We start from the raw sequence: 18,932 nt of genomic DNA, 5'->3' as shown, positions 1-18,932 counted from the left end.
AGCAGAAAGGCCCACTTCAGAATTAATTACTCACCACTATAAGGCATTTTGCCATAAGTAATGATTTCATAAAGAAGGATTCCAAATGACCACACATCAGACTTAATGCTGAATTTATTAGTACGAATGGCTTCAGGCGCAGTCCACTTCACCGGCAGCTTTATTTCGTGTTTAGATTCATAGATGTCTTCATTATCTACCTGATAATGCATTAAGGAATCAAGCTAGGTTAAAGTGGGGTTCTTTTTTGGTCACCCTCATTCGTCTGTAACTTGCTTTGCATTAAAATTTAGAGGGACAAGATTCAAAATGAGTTTAGTTCAAATGGTAATTACAGTAGCAAATTCCAAATCTGACACACAAGACTGAATAATCTGCAGGACTGCATTAATGAAATATTATTTGAGAGCCTACTATGTGCTAAAAGTAGCACTGGAAGGAGCACTGTAATACATATGGGAAATGCATCTGTGATAACACTGGCTTTACACCTGGTCTTTAGCAAATATAGAAAGTGAAAGCAAAGCCTGTTTTCTGATTTACTGCTGGTATTGAAGAGCCACTGACATTGATAATTACCATGTAACCATTTTCTAATACTGAAAAGTAGGGTCCAAATGATTTAAATTAATGTATCAACTCACTGGGGATCTAATTAATTTACAAAGAGAAAAGATGATAAATTCATAAAGATCAAAAGAGAATCATTTACTTATGTGTCATGCCTCACACTCATATTTTTACGATACAATGTAGAAATAAAAAATTAAATTCAGAAAAAAACACCTAATATTATATCTCCTATATTAGTGTCTTTTGGCCTAATGTCATAAAATGGGAGCGGGGGTGGCAGGATTTTAAAAGCCAAGGTTTGCTGAAGAATTTTGGCAGCATGCCTGGCAGCATGCATATTGGTCTGGCATAAAGTGAGCAACAATGGATAGGGTAACTCTGTACAAAGTGTGCTGCCTTTTTTAAGAGAAATAGAGGCAGACAAACAGAGGCTACTGGTACTGAACAACTGATCATTTATTCAACTGCAAACTTAATTACATACTTTCCCATCTGGTTGATCATCGTTTTTTCTGTTTCTTTCTCTTTGGTGAAGAAATAGAAATAGGAAGTAGTTTGTCTGTAGAGCCCTGGGATCCTGAAATGGTCTATGGACCAATAGAACTTGGAGAAATATATCGAAAAATAACAGTAAATCTATTAGTATACTGGTCTAGCCTTTTGACCCATTACCAACTAATTAAAACAAAGCCAAATCTACCTTAAAAACTCTTGCAAGTCCAAAATCTGCCACTTTGTAGATACTATGTTCACCAACAAGGACATTTCTGGCAGCCAGATCTCTATGGATGTAGTTCTGGGACTCCAGATAGGCCATTCCAGAAGCAACCTGGGCTGCCATGTCTACCTGCTGCATCAGATGGATATTTGATCCAGCATCATCTAGGTAAAAAGAGAAAATAAGAGATTCACTTTGGAGAACATTTGAACTATTGAAGCAAATTCTAAGAATTTTGATGAATGAGCTATCAGTGGGATTAAGTGCCATAGCACTGAGAGAAAATAAATATAACAGGTACAAACCGTTCCATTTCCTGCGAAGGGTTAATGAGGCAACAAGCTTCAGAGCTCAAACACATTTCAAAGCTGAGGCCCTCCCTTCCCTAAATGAGCATTATTGGGAGAAAGGAGCAACAGTACCACATGATGCAAACACAGCTATAAATATCCAGAAGAGTCCAGGTATTGCCATTTTTAATACCACACATCACTGACTCATCTCTTCATGGAAACTGTTACTTGGTTGCCTCTGGATTTCTTTGAAACATTTCTTAGTTGTTTTAGTCTTTAACCCTAAAAATAATACTAATTTGCATGGCTGAACCAATGAAAAGTTCTCATTCTTCCATCACATTGTTCTTAAAAACTAGCTCACAAAAAAATGAAGGTTCTATATATGTTACATAGTTATAAGCTGAGTATATTACATTTGTACTCCATTAAGCTTGATGCATGCATTACATTTTCCTTTCTTAGCCTGTTATTCTTAGAATAGGTTGCTCATCTCTCTATGAAGAGAAGGTATAGGCATGATATACCTTTCGTAGACATAGTTTCTCCTCCTGCTGATTCTATATAACTAAGTATAGGAAATTTATGTAGTTGAGTCAGTTTGATCATTACTAGAGAGATTAGTGTTATTTTGTGGTGACTTTGTGAAATGGGGTCAGCCATCCCTGGATAAGTGTTTAGATGCCACGCTGTTAGTAGAGGTCTTCAAATTTCTGGAGAACTGAAAAGGTCTCATATAAATCCAAATTATCATTATCTCTATCTGAATAAGCCAGATATTACCAAAAATGTATTGAATTTATGGTCAAGAGTCCCAGACACAATTCCTGACTTGAGCAACTACAGTACAGGAGTGAGGAAGATTGGTTTGAAGCTAGAGTGCCAGAATTTGAATCAGGGCTCTGCCTTACATTTCTTCCTGACTTTGGGCAAGCTGCTTAACACTCCTGTGTCTCAGTTTCTCCATATATACAGCAATAATGATCATCACCTTGTGGTATTATTTGTTAAAATGAGATAATACATGTAAAGCACTTAAAACAGTACCTGGCACCTAGGAAGAACTTAGTAAAGCCTACCTGTTCTTATTATCTATCATTGCTGCTGTCTGATCAGAATTAAACTGTTTAAGATTTGTTAAGCTAGAGATGCATACGGATTACCCAAGAGGAAATGTCTAAAAGAAGACAAGCATATGGTTCTGAAGCTCAGAGGAAAGCATGCAGCTAGAAATATGGATTTAACAGTCATTGTCTAGGAGCAAGAGTTAAACATTAAAAGTGGGTGAGGTTGCTAGAAAGTGATAGAATCATGGGAAATGCCAACACTTAGAGTGGGGATATAAAAATAAACCTGCAAGAAAACTGAGAGGAATCAGCCTAAAGAATGAGAGAAGAACCAGAAGAGAACATCATAACAGCCAAAGGTTTGAGAAGAGAAAATCACTACCATTGTCAAATAAGTCCAGCAAGATAAGAACTAAAAAGCATTTCTAAAATATAATAATTAAGAAGTCACTGGAAACATTGGTTGCAGGAAGAGAGTCTTGCTGGAGATGAAGTATAAAGGGTTAAGGGCTGAAGGGGAGCTGAGGATGTGGAGATAGCAAGAGGAGATGTCAATTTCCAAAAACCTAGTCAAGAAGGGAAGACAAGAAGAAGCTAGCAGAGAAAAATGTAAGTCAAGGAAGGGAAAGCAATTATCATGAAGTTCCTGATAGTGAGGGATTGCCATTGATAAGGTAGTAGAGGAGTTTCTGGGCTGCTGGCTATGTTCTCATTCTTGATTTGCATAGTGGCTGCACAGTTGTTTACTTGCTCGCTTTATAATTACATTATAAATATATATGTAGAAAGGACGTAAGTCATGCATGTCCTTTCTACATGTATGTCATCTTTTGCAATTAAAAAAATGAAATAAATGGAGTCAAGGGAAGTTTTCAAATGGGAAAGACCTAAGCACAGTTTGTGTGTGAGTGTGTGTGTTTTTTTAATGCAAGCAGCATATTTAAATAGGCTCTGAGTAATAAAGGCCATTTATGACAAACTTGCAGGTAACATCATACTCAAAAGTGAAAAGCTGAAAGCTTTTCCTCTAAGATCCAGAATAAGGCAAGGATGCCCACTCTCACCACTTCTATTTAACATAGTATTGGAAGTCCTAGCCACAGCAACCAACAAGAGAAAGAAATAAAAGGCATTCAGATTGGAAGAGAAGTCAAACTTTTACTATTGGCAGATGACATGATACCATATACAGAAAATACCAATAATAAATAAGATTCATTTATTATTAGAACTAATAAATGAATTCAGTAAAATTTTAGGATACACAATTAATATACAGAAATCTGTTGTATTTCTATACACTAATAATGAACTATCAGAAAGAGAAAACAATAAAACAATCCCATATACAAGCAAATAAAAAGAATAAAATACCTAGAAATAAATTTAACCGAGGAGGTAAAAGACCTGTACTCTGAAAACTATAAGACATTGATGAAAAAAACTGAAGATGATACAAATGAATACAAATGAATGGAAAGATGTTATGTGTTCATGGATTGGAAGAACTAATATTGTTAAAATGTCCATTTTAACTACCCAAAGCAATCTACACATTCAATGAAATCCCTATCAAAATACTCACAAAATACCGACAGAGCTAGAATAAATAATCCTAAAATGTGTATGGAACCACAAAGGACCCTGAATAGCCAAAGCAATCTTGAGACAGAAAAATAAAACTGGAGGTATCACATTCCCTGACTTCAGACAAAACTATAATGATCAAAGCAGTATGATACTGGCATAAAAACAGACACATAGCTCAATGGAACAGAATAAAGAGCCCATAAATAAACTCACACTCACATGGTCAATTATCTACAACAAAGAATATATAACAGGGAAAAGAAAGTCTCTTCAATAAGTAGCATCAGGAAAACTGGACAACTACATGTAAAAGAATGAAACTAGACCATTTCTCATATACAAAAATAAATTCAAAATGGGTTAGAGACTTAAATGTAAGACCTGAAACCACAAAACTCCTAGAAGAAAACATAGGCAGTTATCTCTTTGACACTGGTCTTAGCAGTATTTTTTGGATCTGTCTCCTCAGGCAAGGGCAACAAAAGCAAAAATAAACAAATGGGACCAAATCAAACTAAAAGGCTTTCAAACAATGAAGGAAACCATCAATAAAATGGAAAGACCGTCTACTGAAAGGGAGAAGATATTTGCAAATGATATATCAAATCAGGGGTTAATATCCAAAATACATAAAGAACTCATACAACTCAACATCAAAGACAGATAAACAATCTGATCAAAAAATGGGCAGAGAACGTGAATAGGCATTTTTCCAAAGAGGACATAACAGATGGCCAACAGGCACATGAAAAGATGCTCAAATCACTAATCATCAGAGAAATGCAAATCAAAACCATGAGATATTACCTCACACCTGTAAGAATGGCTATCGTCAAAAAGACAAGAAATAGGGGCTTCCCTGGTGGCGCAGTGGTTGGGAATCCGCCTGCCAATGCAGGGGACACGGGTTCGAGCCCTGGTCCAGGAAGATCCCACATGCCACGGAGCAACTAAGCCCATGCGCCACAACTACTGAGCCTTGCTCCAGAGCCCGTGAGCCACAGCCACTGAGACCGCAAGCCATAACTCCTGAAGCCTGGTGCCTGGAGCCCATGCTCCTCAACAAGAGAAGCCACCACAATGAGAAGCCCACGCATCACAACAAAGAATAGCCCCCACTCGCCGCAACTAGAGAAAGCCCACGCACAGCAACAAAGACCCAACGCAGCTAAAAACAAAAACAAAAAAGACAAGAGGGCTTCCCTGGTGGCGCAGTGGTTGAGAGTCCGCCTGCCGATGCAGGGGACACGGGCTTGTGCCCCGGTCTGGGAAGATCCCACATGCCGCGGAGCGGCTGGGCCCGTGAGCCATGGCCGCTGGGCCTGCGCGCCCGGAGCCTGTGCTCTGCAACTGGAGAGGCCACAGCAGTGAGAGGCCCGCGTACTGGGAAAAAAAAAAAAAAAAAAAAAAAGACAAGAAATAACCAGTGTTAGCAAGGATGTGGATAAAAGGGAACCCTAGGGCTTCCCTGGTGGCGCAGTGGTTGAGAAGTCCGCCTGCCGATGCAGGGGACACGGGTTTGTGCCCCGGTCCGGGAAGATCCCACATGCCGCGGAGCGGCTGGGCCCGTGAGCCATGGACGCTGAGCCTGCGCGTCCGGAGCCTGTGCTCCACAACGGGAGAGGCCACAATAGTGAGAGGCCCACGTACCGCAAAAAAAACAAAAAACAAAACAAAAGGGAACCCTAGTGCTTTGTTGGTGGGAATTTAAATTAGTGCAGCCACTATGGAAGACAGTATAAAGATTCCTCAAAAAATTAAAAATAAAACTGCCACATGATCCATCAATTCTACTCCTGAGTATTTACCTGAAGAAAATAAAAACACTAATTCGAAAGATATATGCACCTCAAAGTTCATAGCAGCATTATTTACAATAACCATGATATGGAAGCAACCTAAGTGTCCGTCAACAAATGAATGGATAAAGATGATTGGAGCCCCGGCTGACACCGTGACTGCAGTCTTGTGAGAAACCCTGACCCAGAAGACCCGGCTCAGCTGCACCTGGATTCCTGACCACAGAAACTGTGAGATAATAAATGTTTGCTGCTGTAAGCCACTAAGTTTTGGGGTAATTTGTCGTGCAGCAATAAATAATAGGTGGATATTAGGAGAATAATATCAGTGATATGTATATGGTTAAAAGCATGGACTATGGAGCCAGATTTCCTGGGTTTGATTCTTGTTCAACCACCTTGAATAAGTTACTTAATCTCTCCATACCTCAGCTTCTTCAACTGTAAAATGGGGATGGTAATAATAATACTTAGTTCATGAGGTTGTTAGAAGAATGAACTAAAATAATACTTGTATAGGACTTAGAAAAATTCCTGGCACACAGTAAGTGCTATATAGTGATTTTTAGAGGGAAAAAAAATTAAAATATATATGCTCCTCTCCTACCACTATCCCATATGGTTGATTTTCTAGTACATCACCTCATTTAATACTCAGAACAACTATAGGAAGTATTTTGCCCTGTTTGATAGGTGTTCCTACCACTCAGAGGAACAGGTAATAATTTATAGAGTAGAGATTCCAATCCAGGATATGTTGGTGGCTGAAATCTCATGCGTCATAAATTTATTCTGTACTGCCTCCCTAAAATCCACCTTACACTCCTGAGCACCCAAAGTCAGGGGCTATGAAGAGACTTCCATTCATGCAGACAGCAAATAGTTACGGAGTTGTGTTCAGTTAAAGGGTATCTCAGTGAAAACATTCCTGTCTGCTTCAATCCACTTAACTGAACTGTCTGTGAGAATGATGAACAACATGCTAGGACTTGATCTGTAAAACAAAGAAAATATACAGACATATACTAGATGCTCTATAAGTATTTATTGGAAAGAAAACAAGCCCAGCTAAAGTAAAAAATGCAGATATTTATCCTCTTTAAACTTCAGTAAGAAATACCAGGCATCAATTACCCTTAGTGCTAAAGTTTTTTGACAAGCCTTTTCCATTTTGGCAAAATGTATTACAAAAAAATATTCAGCCAAGCTTAGGGACTACAAAGATGGTTCTATAGAAAAATGTGTGTTATTTCAGCTATCAAATACAACATCTAATCCTATTACGGTGGATATAAAAAGGTTTTCTCTGACAGGCACAATAGTGAAGGAAACTGAGTAGTGACATATTTTCTGCCGTGAAAAGTACAGTGGCCTAGGAACTGCATACAACCTCAGAGCACACTTCTAATACAGCAGCCAGATGTCAAAACTGATATAAACGTTCATAGAGCTGTGACAATTTACATCTGCAGCAAGGAAGTATTTTCAGTTATGTTCCACTATTCAAGAGCATTTCAGCTTAATAATATTTATCATTATGGGATGTTTAAGACTGGCAGATACGTTTTAAGAGCATTTTGTTGAAATCAAATCCTCTTGATTGGGAAGGGATTGTCTGTAATGAGCATGCCTTCATTACTCCCCCTGGCTGCTAAGTATCCGGGCAAATGAAGGCCTCTGTAAACTTGACCCTGATAGTTCAACCCAGAAGATGACAGAGTTTGTGCTCAACCCTGAGTAAAACACATCAACAAACCACAGAAATCCTCAATGTCAAAGGAGTTTGCAATATACTAAGCGTATCTTTGCAAGCGGATATCAAGCACAAAACAAGTCCCAACTGTATTAGGTTCAGGATAGCCCTGACTTAATCTATCCATTAATTTATTCATTCACTTAGTCAACACACAATTAGTGCACACCTTCTGTGTGCCTGACACCGTTCTAGCACTAAAACAAAGAAAAATCTCTGTCCTCTCCAAGTTGTATTTTAGAAGACACTAAAAATAAGCTACATAAATATGTCATGCATTATATGACAACTAACAGCTAGGAAGAGAAAACAAAAAGCAGGAAAGAGGAATACGAAGAGTCAGCAAAGGGAGATTAAATCTCAGAATTTAGAGGGTGACCCAGGAAGGACTCGCTGTAATGGGAATACCTGAGTAAAGACTTCAGGACGTGAGAAAATGAGCTGTGCAGATAAGTAACGGGAAAAATTTTCAGGTAGAGGAAACGGCAAGTGCGCAGGGCCTGCAGCAGAGCACATCTGGAAGATACAAAGAGTAGCAAAGAAGGGCAGTGTAGTTGACAGAGTGAACCAGGGCAAACCTGTGGGAGATGGGGTCGGAGAGGTAATGGCGAGCCGGGTCAGGCAGGACTTTATGGGTTACACAGAGAGAACCAAGGAGTCACTGAAGGTTTGGGGCTGAGGAGGGACGTGACCTGATTTACATTTTAACAGGATCTCTCCAGCTACTGTGTTGAGAAGAGACTGAAGGGGTCAAGAACCAAAAGAGGGAGACAAATTAGAAGGCTACTGCAGAATCCAGGAGAGAGTTGATGATGACTCGGACTGGAGTAGGAGTGCTGAGAAGTGGTAAAATCCTGGCTGTATTTGGAAAGCAAGCCAGTGGGATTTGCTGGTTGGTCAGATATAGGATATGAGAAGTGGAGGTGACTCCAAGATGTTAGGCCTGTGTGTTGACATTGTCAGAGAAGGAAAGACCACAAGAGGTGCAGATTACTGAGGATAATATGAGAGATCAGTTTTTGGACAAATTATTTTGAGATGTCTAATAGACATATGTAGTAGAAATGAGGGCTGTTTGGAAACTTTTGTTTTTTCCTGCTTTTAAGCACTTTAGAGGGCTGTACTCCCCTACTCCCTTTGACTTGATTTAACCAAATGAAAAGGGCACAAAAATGACCTCTGTCACTCCTGGTCAGAAGCTTTAAGAGCCAGAATGAGAATAGTCATATCCCCTGCTGCTGCCAAGGTGATCAAAAGACCTGAGCCACCAGCCAGTCTATATCTCACATGTAGCAAGAGCAAGAATAAACACCTGTGTTAAGACTCTGAGATTTGGAGGGGTTTGTTACTGCATCATACCCATATTATCCAGACTGATACAGTGTTCACGTGGAGAAGCTAAGAAGGCAGTTGGATATATGATTCTGAAGTAATGGTGGGATATAATTTAGGCAATTGGTTAATACATAAATGTTATTAAACAATAAGACTGGTTGAGATTAGCAAGGAATCTGGTGATGTTGCAAAAGAGTCTTGGAAAATTCCAAGATATTGAGAAGTGTGGGAGATGAGAGAAATCACATAGATTGAGAAGCACTGGCAAGAAAGGAAGAGAAAAGGACATTGGATGAAGTGTCCCAGAAGCCAAATGAAGGTAGTGTTTCCAGAAGGTAGTGTTACCAGAAGGAGGCAGTGTCCATTGAATTGAATACTGCTGATAGATCTGAGGATTGAGCATTGACTGTGAGATATAACAGCGCGAATGTTTCTAATTTGACAAAGCATTTTCGTTAGAGATGACCTGAAAGGGCTCCTATACTTTTGTCCCTGGGAATAAAGCAAAAGGAGTCAATGGCTGAGGTTAGTCTCTCTCTGGTGGGTAACACAATCTAATACTGTTAAATTTGATATCTTTATGCAAGGGAGCTAGGTATATTTTTGTTTTTAACAGCACTTAGCAAGTCTTACGTTCTTTGTTCCTATCTAGTCTTGCAATTTAATATCACCAGCTTCACAAGGCACCCTGAAATGAGAGAATACTCCTATCTTTCCGATATCTTTGTTCCATTATTCTCACCTCCCTTTACCTCTATACATTCTATCAGTCCCACTCTGACATTCCAAGAAAGTATAGAAAATGTCTCTTTTTAAAGCATGAATTATTCTCTCAGTACTTGATCTCCACTTCTTTGAACATCTCATTTTAACGCTTATAATATTGTGGCTTATTAAATTATTAATTTGTAATAAACATCAAAATTCTACAGTGCCCTTAAGTCTTCTCAGACTACAGGAAGCAGATGTAAAAATAAAGTAATAGTATATTTCTTCTTTTTAGTCTGAATATTCTAATGTTGCCTAGCCGTTGGAAGTATTTTAAATTCCAACAAGCACAATGTTGTCCAAAACTGGCAAAGAGAAAAATGAGGGTACCTTTCCCTCCCTTCACCCGAAAGCATTCCATGCCCCTTAATTCTGGGCCATAGAAAATACTGGTCCATGACTGATAATGTTCAATTAGTTATTGTAGGAAACAAAGCATCGTGAAAAACATCAATTCTTCAATTTTCCACATGACACTTAAGTACTCTGATATGTCTATGGTGAACAATTTGTTCTTCCACTACATAAATATTTTTCCTCCCTTTGAGTACACAGTATATATCCTATTAAAGAGTAGTTGAGCAATTCAATGGTAAGACATTCATTGTCACAGATATACCATAGTAGATATCCTTTGGGTTATAGAAGCCTTGCTAAATTGACATTTATAGGACTAGCTAAACTAAATTCCTCTTTTTTCCTTTTATTAAGTCTTTAGCTTACTTTGGAGATATTCTTGCAGACTTCCATGTCTCATCAACTCTGTAATAATATAAATAGGATCTTCTAAAGTGCAAACAGCATAAAGCTGGATAAGCTTTGGATGTCTTAGGTTCTTCATTATCTGTGCCTCCCTCAGGAAGTCATTTGGATTCATTGAACCTGAAACAAGAAGAGGGGAAATCACTTTATGTTACTGAGGCATTCCTATCCTCACAGAAGCCTGGTGGGAATCACCAAGATTGCTTCCTGCCTCTCAGTAAAGTAAGAGCATGAGTGTCACAAATCTTCAGATTTATCAAGGAAGAGAATCAGTTCAACCAGGGCAACCTAATAACTGATGTGTTGGCGCATCAGGGCTGTGCAGCTTATGTATTATGACCTGTAGGTGAAGAGAGGTTGATTCAGGTCCATGTGAAAAATGAAGGAAAAGGAAACACTGACAGTCTAGTTGATAAAACAAGGCAGGCATCTTAGGAACACAAAGAGAAGACATTCTATTAACATGAACACTGGAAGACACTGAATGTTTAATTATTGCAGTGAGTTTTTCTGTCCAGGATGCAGAGAAGATTAATAGTTGCCCTGTCCTTGGTACCCACTGTGGGAAGAGCTGGATAACGTTTCTAAAAAGCAATGATATTCTGCCATATTTATGTCTTTAATTCTGCAAGGACATATATCCATAGTGTAGGCCCAGTGGAAAACATTCAAGGGCCACTCCCAAAACTTAGTGTTTTTTTCCTCCTCTTGAAGCTGATATTCAACATTTTCTCCTGTATTAATATCTCCACAGTTGGTTTTAATAGCTTGACCAAATGTTAAGGGAGATATTGGAGCCTATTCTGAAGACTCATCTACAATTAAATTGCACTTAAATGGCTCAACTCTGACTCACCATGCAAAGTGCCAAGAATCAACAGTTAATGTCAAATAAAACCTAAGAGAAAGAAGAATACCTGGAGTTACCTTTCATTAGTCATTTAAAGATCTTTTATTTCTTTTAGGATATGATGTTTCAGAGCCATTGTTGTAACTGAAGGAATACTGTCGTTTCACATCTCAGTATTCACTATGGATAGTGCAAATATCATTTTCACTGATGCTTAAAGAGTCTGTTTCGTTCCTCATTCTCTCAGATAGAAGACTTCACAGCTAATATTTGAACCCCAGGTATGGATAAGCTTTGGCATTCCAAGCTAACACTCTGACTGTTTATTAATATGCAGTTAGAAAGAGTTACATGTGACCTGCAGATCATTTCACATAAAGCATTTAGGCAATCTATCCTTTGGTATGCCTTTTGAGAGTCTAGAAGTTCACTACCCAGGCTCGAACAAATCCTAGCTCACTGTGTGATCTTGAACAAGTTACCAAATGTCTCTGAACTTCAGTTTCTTCATCTCTAAAACATGGTTAATAATCCTACTGACATAAAATCATTGTCAGGATAATAGCATTGTCTGGTACATATGTGTTCAATGAGTGTTGACTATATTTGTATTATTATTAAAAATAGTCATATTCTTAGGAAAACCAGACAGATCAACTGTAAGCATTTCTTCACAGGCTGAGGGGAAGAGGCAAGGACTTACAGAGGGAGAATGGGGGGAAATGGCCTATTCTGTTCTCCATCAATTTTTGCTGAGCTCCCTCACTTCCATCTGCTCCACATAATCAAATAGGATTAAAGTCTTGAATCACTGTGGCAAAATGGAGCTAAGAATAAAAGAGGCATCCAAACCATAATAAAGGACCTCTTTTGGTTATTATAATTAGTTTGGCCTATGGTTAGTTACCGATATAGTAGGATCATTCCCCCACCCCCAAACAATCTGATTGATGTTTCCAGTGATAGCAGCAATTATGATCTCCATTCAGACGATTTATCTACAATATGTTTCTATGTTGATGCTTTGGGTGGCCGTCAGATTCATGGAATGCAGGACACTTAAATCATTGCCAGATCACACCATCCGCTAGAGCTGAAACCATGGTACGTCAGGAGCCTCTGCAGGGGAAGCCTGCTCAGAGCACTCCTTGGCTACGCTGGTTACAGCTGACCAGCTGCACAGCAAAAGAGACCCAATCTCAACTCAGCTAGTAATGCAACATTAAATATTAATTTTTGCCTGTCAGAGCTACTGTGGGAGTTGATTTCAGGCTCGTCTTTATTGCGCGGTAGTCTGCTAAGCAATAAATAGCTGAGAAGATTGATTAATGGCCCCAGTGAAGTGAAGACATTTAAGCAATCACCAAAGCTGTTTGCTGCTATTACACTGTAAATCAATAATAATTATTCCTCTTGGAAAGAAAACTATCATGGCGCTATTTTTTAATATAAGAAATCTGAGTTTTTGTTCTCTTTTGACCTCCAAAAGGCCTTCCTTAGAGAGCAGTGTTAGGATGGATAGCTAGCTGCTCCTTTTTTGGAAAAAAATGATCAGATTGGACAATAAAGTTTAGTCTCAGTTGTTAATAAGATTAGGATTCAAAATCATAATCATACCTGCAGTAATTCTGAAAATCTCAGGTGCTGGGATAGATCACTGTGGTCACTACAGAAAGTGATTATAACCCTCGCTTGGTGCCCACACTGGCTGTCCCATGACCTCTTGGACATTTACAGTGGCAAGTTGAGCTTATAAGTATCAACATACGCCATTTAACCTTTGCCATTCTTGTTCTCGTACCTGGTTTTAATGTTTTTACTGCTACCGGAGTGGTATTGTTCCATAGGCCCTCCCACACTTCGCCGAACTGACCAGATCCTAATCTCTTCAGAAGTTGTATGGAGCTGCGGTCGATCTCCCATTGGTCCACGGTTTTATATGACAAATCAAAGGGAGCTGGGACTTGTATCTGCTTCACAGAATAATTAGAATACTCGTAAGAAAAAAGTTATATTCAACAATTTTTTGGTTGAAAATAAGTCTAGGTACTTTTAAAAAGAGACGTCATTTTTAAAAACAAAATATTGTAAATTTTATTCTAATTACTTTTAAATGGAAAGCAATTGTGGTAGAATCTGTATCTTTGCCTCTTCCAGCTGATCTCCCAAATCCTGCTAAGTTGGGCACCTTGCTGTCCATCTGTCCCACATGACATCCAAATACCACCCTCTCACCTATGTGGTGGGAGTTCTCTTTGCCTCCTTGCCTACATAAATCAAGTTTGAAGGCTAAACTGAAGTTCCATCTCATCCACAATTATCTCCCCAACTCTTTGGCCTATAGCATTTACCACATGTATCACAAAATTTCTCATAATTAATTTCATCTTTTTTCAAATTCATTTACTTATTTGTTCACTCATTTACTCATTTATTTAATAAATAAATATTTTTCAAGCACCAACTAGGTTCCATTCTGTAAACAAAATAGGCAAGGTCTCTGCTCTCCTAGAGTGCATAGTCTAGTTTGTCATCTGCCTTTAGAAATTTATCTTATCTCCTCCACTAAGTCATCAGTATCTTGAGTGCACAGAAGGTCACCTATGCTTTGTAAACCCTTTTCCCTACCAGAATTCAACAATGTTGGTTAAACTAAGAATTTTTAAGTCATATCTTTCTATCAGTTGAACTATTTCTTAGCATAAGCTTAGATACTCTTGTGAGGTCATTCCTGTAGCATCTAAGATGTACATACTTATACCAAAATTGCCTATTCACGTCTCAGGATTTAGCTCATAAATTCCCTGCATACGGGACAGAATTCTTCAGCTTCTACTTGTCTGTAGAATTCTAATCAGGCATCACAAGGAAGCTTTCACTGGTCATCCAGGTATAAACCACAGGGTTGGCTATACCACTGACAGTACATGAGACCTGAACTCTGATGTGGAGCTGAAGGCTTGCCCCACTGAGGTGTATGACCACTACTTAACTTTAAACACATTTAGGTAAAACATGCAAACAACAGAATTTAATGATAGATATAGATTAATTCTATAAATGTTACCTCCTCCCACTAAACAGCCAGGCCAAACAATCAAACTATTAGAACGGTTAAATGATATCTATATGCAGACAACCAGATAATGAACCTGGTCATTTCATGTTAATAATCTTGAATACAGATCATCTAAGTAAGAATTGTATTCCAGAATTTTCTTTCCCTCCAGCCATATCATTAAATGCTGCAATAACAAGATACCAGATTAGTTTCTTAGTGCAAAGAATGAATATTTTCTGTGTTCAGTGGTTGCTTGAGGTTGGGACTTGGCAAACTTCTTCTGAAAAGAATGAGACGGTAAATATTTTAGGCTTTGTGAGCCATATAGTCTCTGTTTCAACTATTAAACTCTGTTATTATAGCAAAAAAGCAACGACAATCTGTAAATGAATGAGCATGTCTATGCTCCAATAAAGCTTATTTATAAAAATAAGTGTGGGGCCATATTGGCTCAGGGGTCACAGCTTGCCTATCCATGACTTGGGTATTCAATGACCTTTTTTTCTGAGCTGACATATCACATGACAAATAACTCCAACACCTGAGGGAAATAAAATTAACTTCAAAAATAAAGGAACACAGCTTGAAAGCATTTCACCTTTAAGCATGGTTTTTCCAGCTGGACACACAGGCCATCGCTTGTCTTGGTGTAGTGACTCACGAATTCATTCAGTGTCGAAAAGGTTCTTCTCCGGGTAAGGAAAAAGCCCCCTTCATCCAGTCTTCTGATTCTGTAGTGTTTCACAACCCCATTGTCTAAAACTGGAACCCAAAATAAGTCCTTTTAATAAACTTCTTGCCAAAGCAAAGGAGATTTGCTTATTTTGTGACGATAGTTTCAATGCATGGAATAAAATCTTAACAAATTCTATTTATTTCTCAACTTTGTTTCAGAAAAGACTTCAGGAAGCTTATAAAGGACATACAGCAGACTAAAAAGGAAAAAAGAATGTGGAATCATATTTTAAAGGAAATATAAAAATAAAAGAGTACAGTTAGCACCAAAAATAAACTTTGATTTGAGGCCTAGTATACTTGTTTAAAACAAGCTATAAAATGGACTCTGTCATTCTAGCAATGTAAAGAAGGAAACAGTTTCAGAAACCACAGTGTTCATAAGATAAAATCACAAAAGATGTTTAGAAACAGTTCTTTCTGGTACAGAGACAAAGGAGAATTTCCTCCCATGAAATTCTATAACATGGACACTAAAATAAAATAAACAGTGTTCTCAGAAGGCAAAATCTATGTGTAGATATAGATCTAAATACAGGTAGAGATGGAGAGAGGGAGAGAGGGAGGAAGGGAGAGAGAAATATTATTGAGCCTTAAAAAAGGAAGGAAATCCTGTCATTTGCAACAACATGGATGAACCTTGAGGCTATTGTGCTAAGTGAGATAAGACAGAGGAAGACAAATACTGTGTAGTATCACTTATATGTGGAATTTTTTTTTAAAAAAAATTAAACTCATAGAAACAGTAGAAAAATTGTTGCCTGGGAATGGGCTTGGGGAGAGCAGGATAAGGCAGAAGTTGGTAAAAGGGCATAAAACTTCAGCTAGAAGATGAGTAAGTTCTAAGCATCTAGTATATAACATGGTGACTAAAGTTGATAACACTGTATGATATAGTTGAAATTTGCTAAGAGAGTAGAACTTACATGGTCTCACCAAAAACGGAGAGAAATATGTGAGGTGATAGGTATGTTAATTAACTCGATGTGAGAAGGGGGAATCCTCTCACAATGTATATATATTTCAAATCATCATGTTGTACATTTTAAATACCTTTTTATTTTATTTGTCAATTATACCTCAATAAAACTGAAAAAAAGCGTTTCATCTGCATACAGGAGAATATTTTTTTCGGTTCTTTATAATAAAATGCAGAGAACAGGCAAACATTTAGCTCCTCCAAAAGTAATATAAGGTTCTTAAATTACAATTTTTTAAGTGTCTGGAACACATCGTTGTACTCTCTGATCTGTCAAATTACCATTCCCACTGACTATAACTCTTGGGGCAATGTTAATTGCCTTATATAATCATCACCAAAAAGAGGGGCTTTATTAGGATACAGAGCTAAGCTCATTACAGATTCCGTTTATGGATTAAAAGGCTAACAAAAAAAATCAAAGAGAGATGTAAACAATATTAGCCCCAATTCATTTCTCCACAAAGTAATAAAAATATTAGAAGTAGAAAGGTAGCTAAGTATAAATTATACCTGCAATTTATATAAATTGTTGGCCTGAAAATTCGTTTGCCATTTATCAAAAAGAAAAGTGCATAAAGTATGACTGAGGTGTCTAGCAAGCCAACAGATCTATAATTGGAAGTGATGGGAAGCAATAAAAAAATTCTCCTTTTTTAATCAAGATGGACCATATCTGGTTCCAAACTGAAGTGGAATACATGGAAATTAAACTTAGGAATTCCCTTTTAATGCATCACAAAAGACTTAATGATTTCTAAGCTAGAAACTAAAGTCAATAGACAACTGAAAGGTTAAAATACTCTTTGTGATTTTCTTAATAAGGGATGCAAATCCCAATGATTGATATGGCTTTGGCAATTGCCATTGATCATAAAGAAAGCCTAAATAAATGTTTGCCAACTATTTGTAGATAAAGGTCTAAACTCTCAACTGTAAAAACCAATACTTTCGATACATCTGGAGTTGTCAAGCACAATAAAGGTAATTTTGTTTAATAGAAAAAAGCTATAGACAGGAAGATGGGAGACCCAGGTTACAATTTAACTAGTATGTGACCAAAACATGGCAATGTCACTGGGCCTCCATTTCTTCATCATTAAAAGAGCAGGCTTTAAGAAAACTCCAAATTTCCATATGTTTCCACTCTAATGTTCCAACATTTCTAATGGCTGTTGCTTTCTCTCTCTGAATTCTCATTTCTTTCTGTAGTGCTTTCAGAAAACTACAAATTGTGAAAACACACATTACCAAAAAGAAAGTAATTCTCACCTTGGAGCCTTGAACACCACTTGAATGCTTTTTCTATGAATTTTCTAGTAGCCAGCCCCTCTTCAGGTCTCAATTTATATCCTCAGAACCAGCCTTCCCCATCACCCTGTTGCATGTACTCCTCCCAGCTCCTTTCTATCACATTACCCAGTTTAATTGTGATGGTGGATTTATCTCAGTGGAGGCGGCTCTGTGAAGGGCAGGGACTCTGTGTCTTGAACTAATACCTACTCAGAGCCTGACACAGAGTAACAACTAACATAAACATCTGCTAGATGAATGAATGATGTCACTAACTCTTGGATTTGAAGAGAAATGTAAGCTTCTGAAATGTCTGCTGCAAAATTAAACAGGTAATTATACAAATACTTTTAAGTCAAGTCTTCTCTGGAATTTTATTTTTAAATAGAGGAAGACAAACTTAGCCCCAGCATATAAATACTATTAGAGGACAGTCATTCATGTTTATATCTAATTTCTTGAGCTTTGCAACATAACACAGGAATAAGTACTCCATCTCTGACCAGCATCATAGATTACTTATATGCAGTTAATTTAAGTTTTCAGTCTAGCCAAGACTGAAATATATATATATATATAAAATATATATATATATAAAATATATATATATATATAAAATTTTAAAATTAGATCACAGAAGCTACATCAGGGAAATTCAATACACCATAGTCAGGATGAAGGCACTTTTAATATTGTATTCCTGAGTAATCAAATCCAAAATAAGTGGGTTTTTTAAAGTGATTTAAATTTGATATTAGTGAGTCCACACATTTGCAAACTGTCGTTCTTAATAAAGATTGAATTCAGAAGGTCTCAGAACAAAGGAGAAATGAATTTTCTATTCCTTCTCTGGTTTGCTTTGATCTTTATTATTGAACCAAACCTATTCCAAATTCTACAGGCTATAAGTGAATGATAATGCTTGTGCTATTCTTATTGTGAATTACTGTGAGTTCGGATTAGTTAAGCATTTTAGTAGTTTAACTGCAAAACATGTAAACGTTATATAAAATATAATGGAATCATCCCTCAACAAACTCAGTAGCATCACAGTTGAATGAATTGAGCTACTGAAAGCCAGGCATCCTGAGTTTACATCTTGACTCTCATTGATGCTGTTTGACCTAGGGGAGAATGTTTCACCTGTCAACTGCTTAATCTACCAGAACATGTCCAAGAATTAGGATATATTGCAGAGATGCAGGTAAGTATGTATGAGGAATACAATAAAGGTTTGTTGAACATTGAAAGAATTCAGCTATTTCTGCCCATGACCTTCTATAAGGACCATGGCACTGGTCACCTGATTATTTGACCACCTTCACATCCAGGGTAACTGATTCTGCAGGAATACAT

General features: G+C 37.6%; 1 protein-coding gene across 1 annotated transcript in view; it reads right to left on the bottom strand.

Annotated features, from left to right (window-relative positions):
• Positions 1-18,932, bottom strand: part of FRK (fyn related Src family tyrosine kinase) — an 89,439-nt gene that overhangs the window by 5,668 nt on the left and 64,839 nt on the right. The window contains exons 3-7 of the mRNA XM_067702309.1: positions 15,168-15,331; positions 13,310-13,478; positions 10,620-10,778; positions 1,274-1,455; positions 35-200 (exon numbers count right to left, since the gene is read on the bottom strand). Of these exons, the coding sequence (XP_067558410.1) occupies positions 35-200; positions 1,274-1,455; positions 10,620-10,778; positions 13,310-13,478; positions 15,168-15,331 (840 nt within the window). The remainder of the gene's footprint in view (positions 1-34; positions 201-1,273; positions 1,456-10,619; positions 10,779-13,309; positions 13,479-15,167; positions 15,332-18,932) is intronic.

Source organism: Pseudorca crassidens, chromosome 13 (assembly GCF_039906515.1).
Source record: "Pseudorca crassidens isolate mPseCra1 chromosome 13, mPseCra1.hap1, whole genome shotgun sequence".
In the NCBI taxonomy this organism is placed as follows: Eukaryota; Metazoa; Chordata; class Mammalia; order Artiodactyla; family Delphinidae; genus Pseudorca; species Pseudorca crassidens.
The sequence above is the reverse complement of the archived record's forward strand: the minus strand, read 5'-3'. Positions and strand labels throughout refer to the sequence as shown.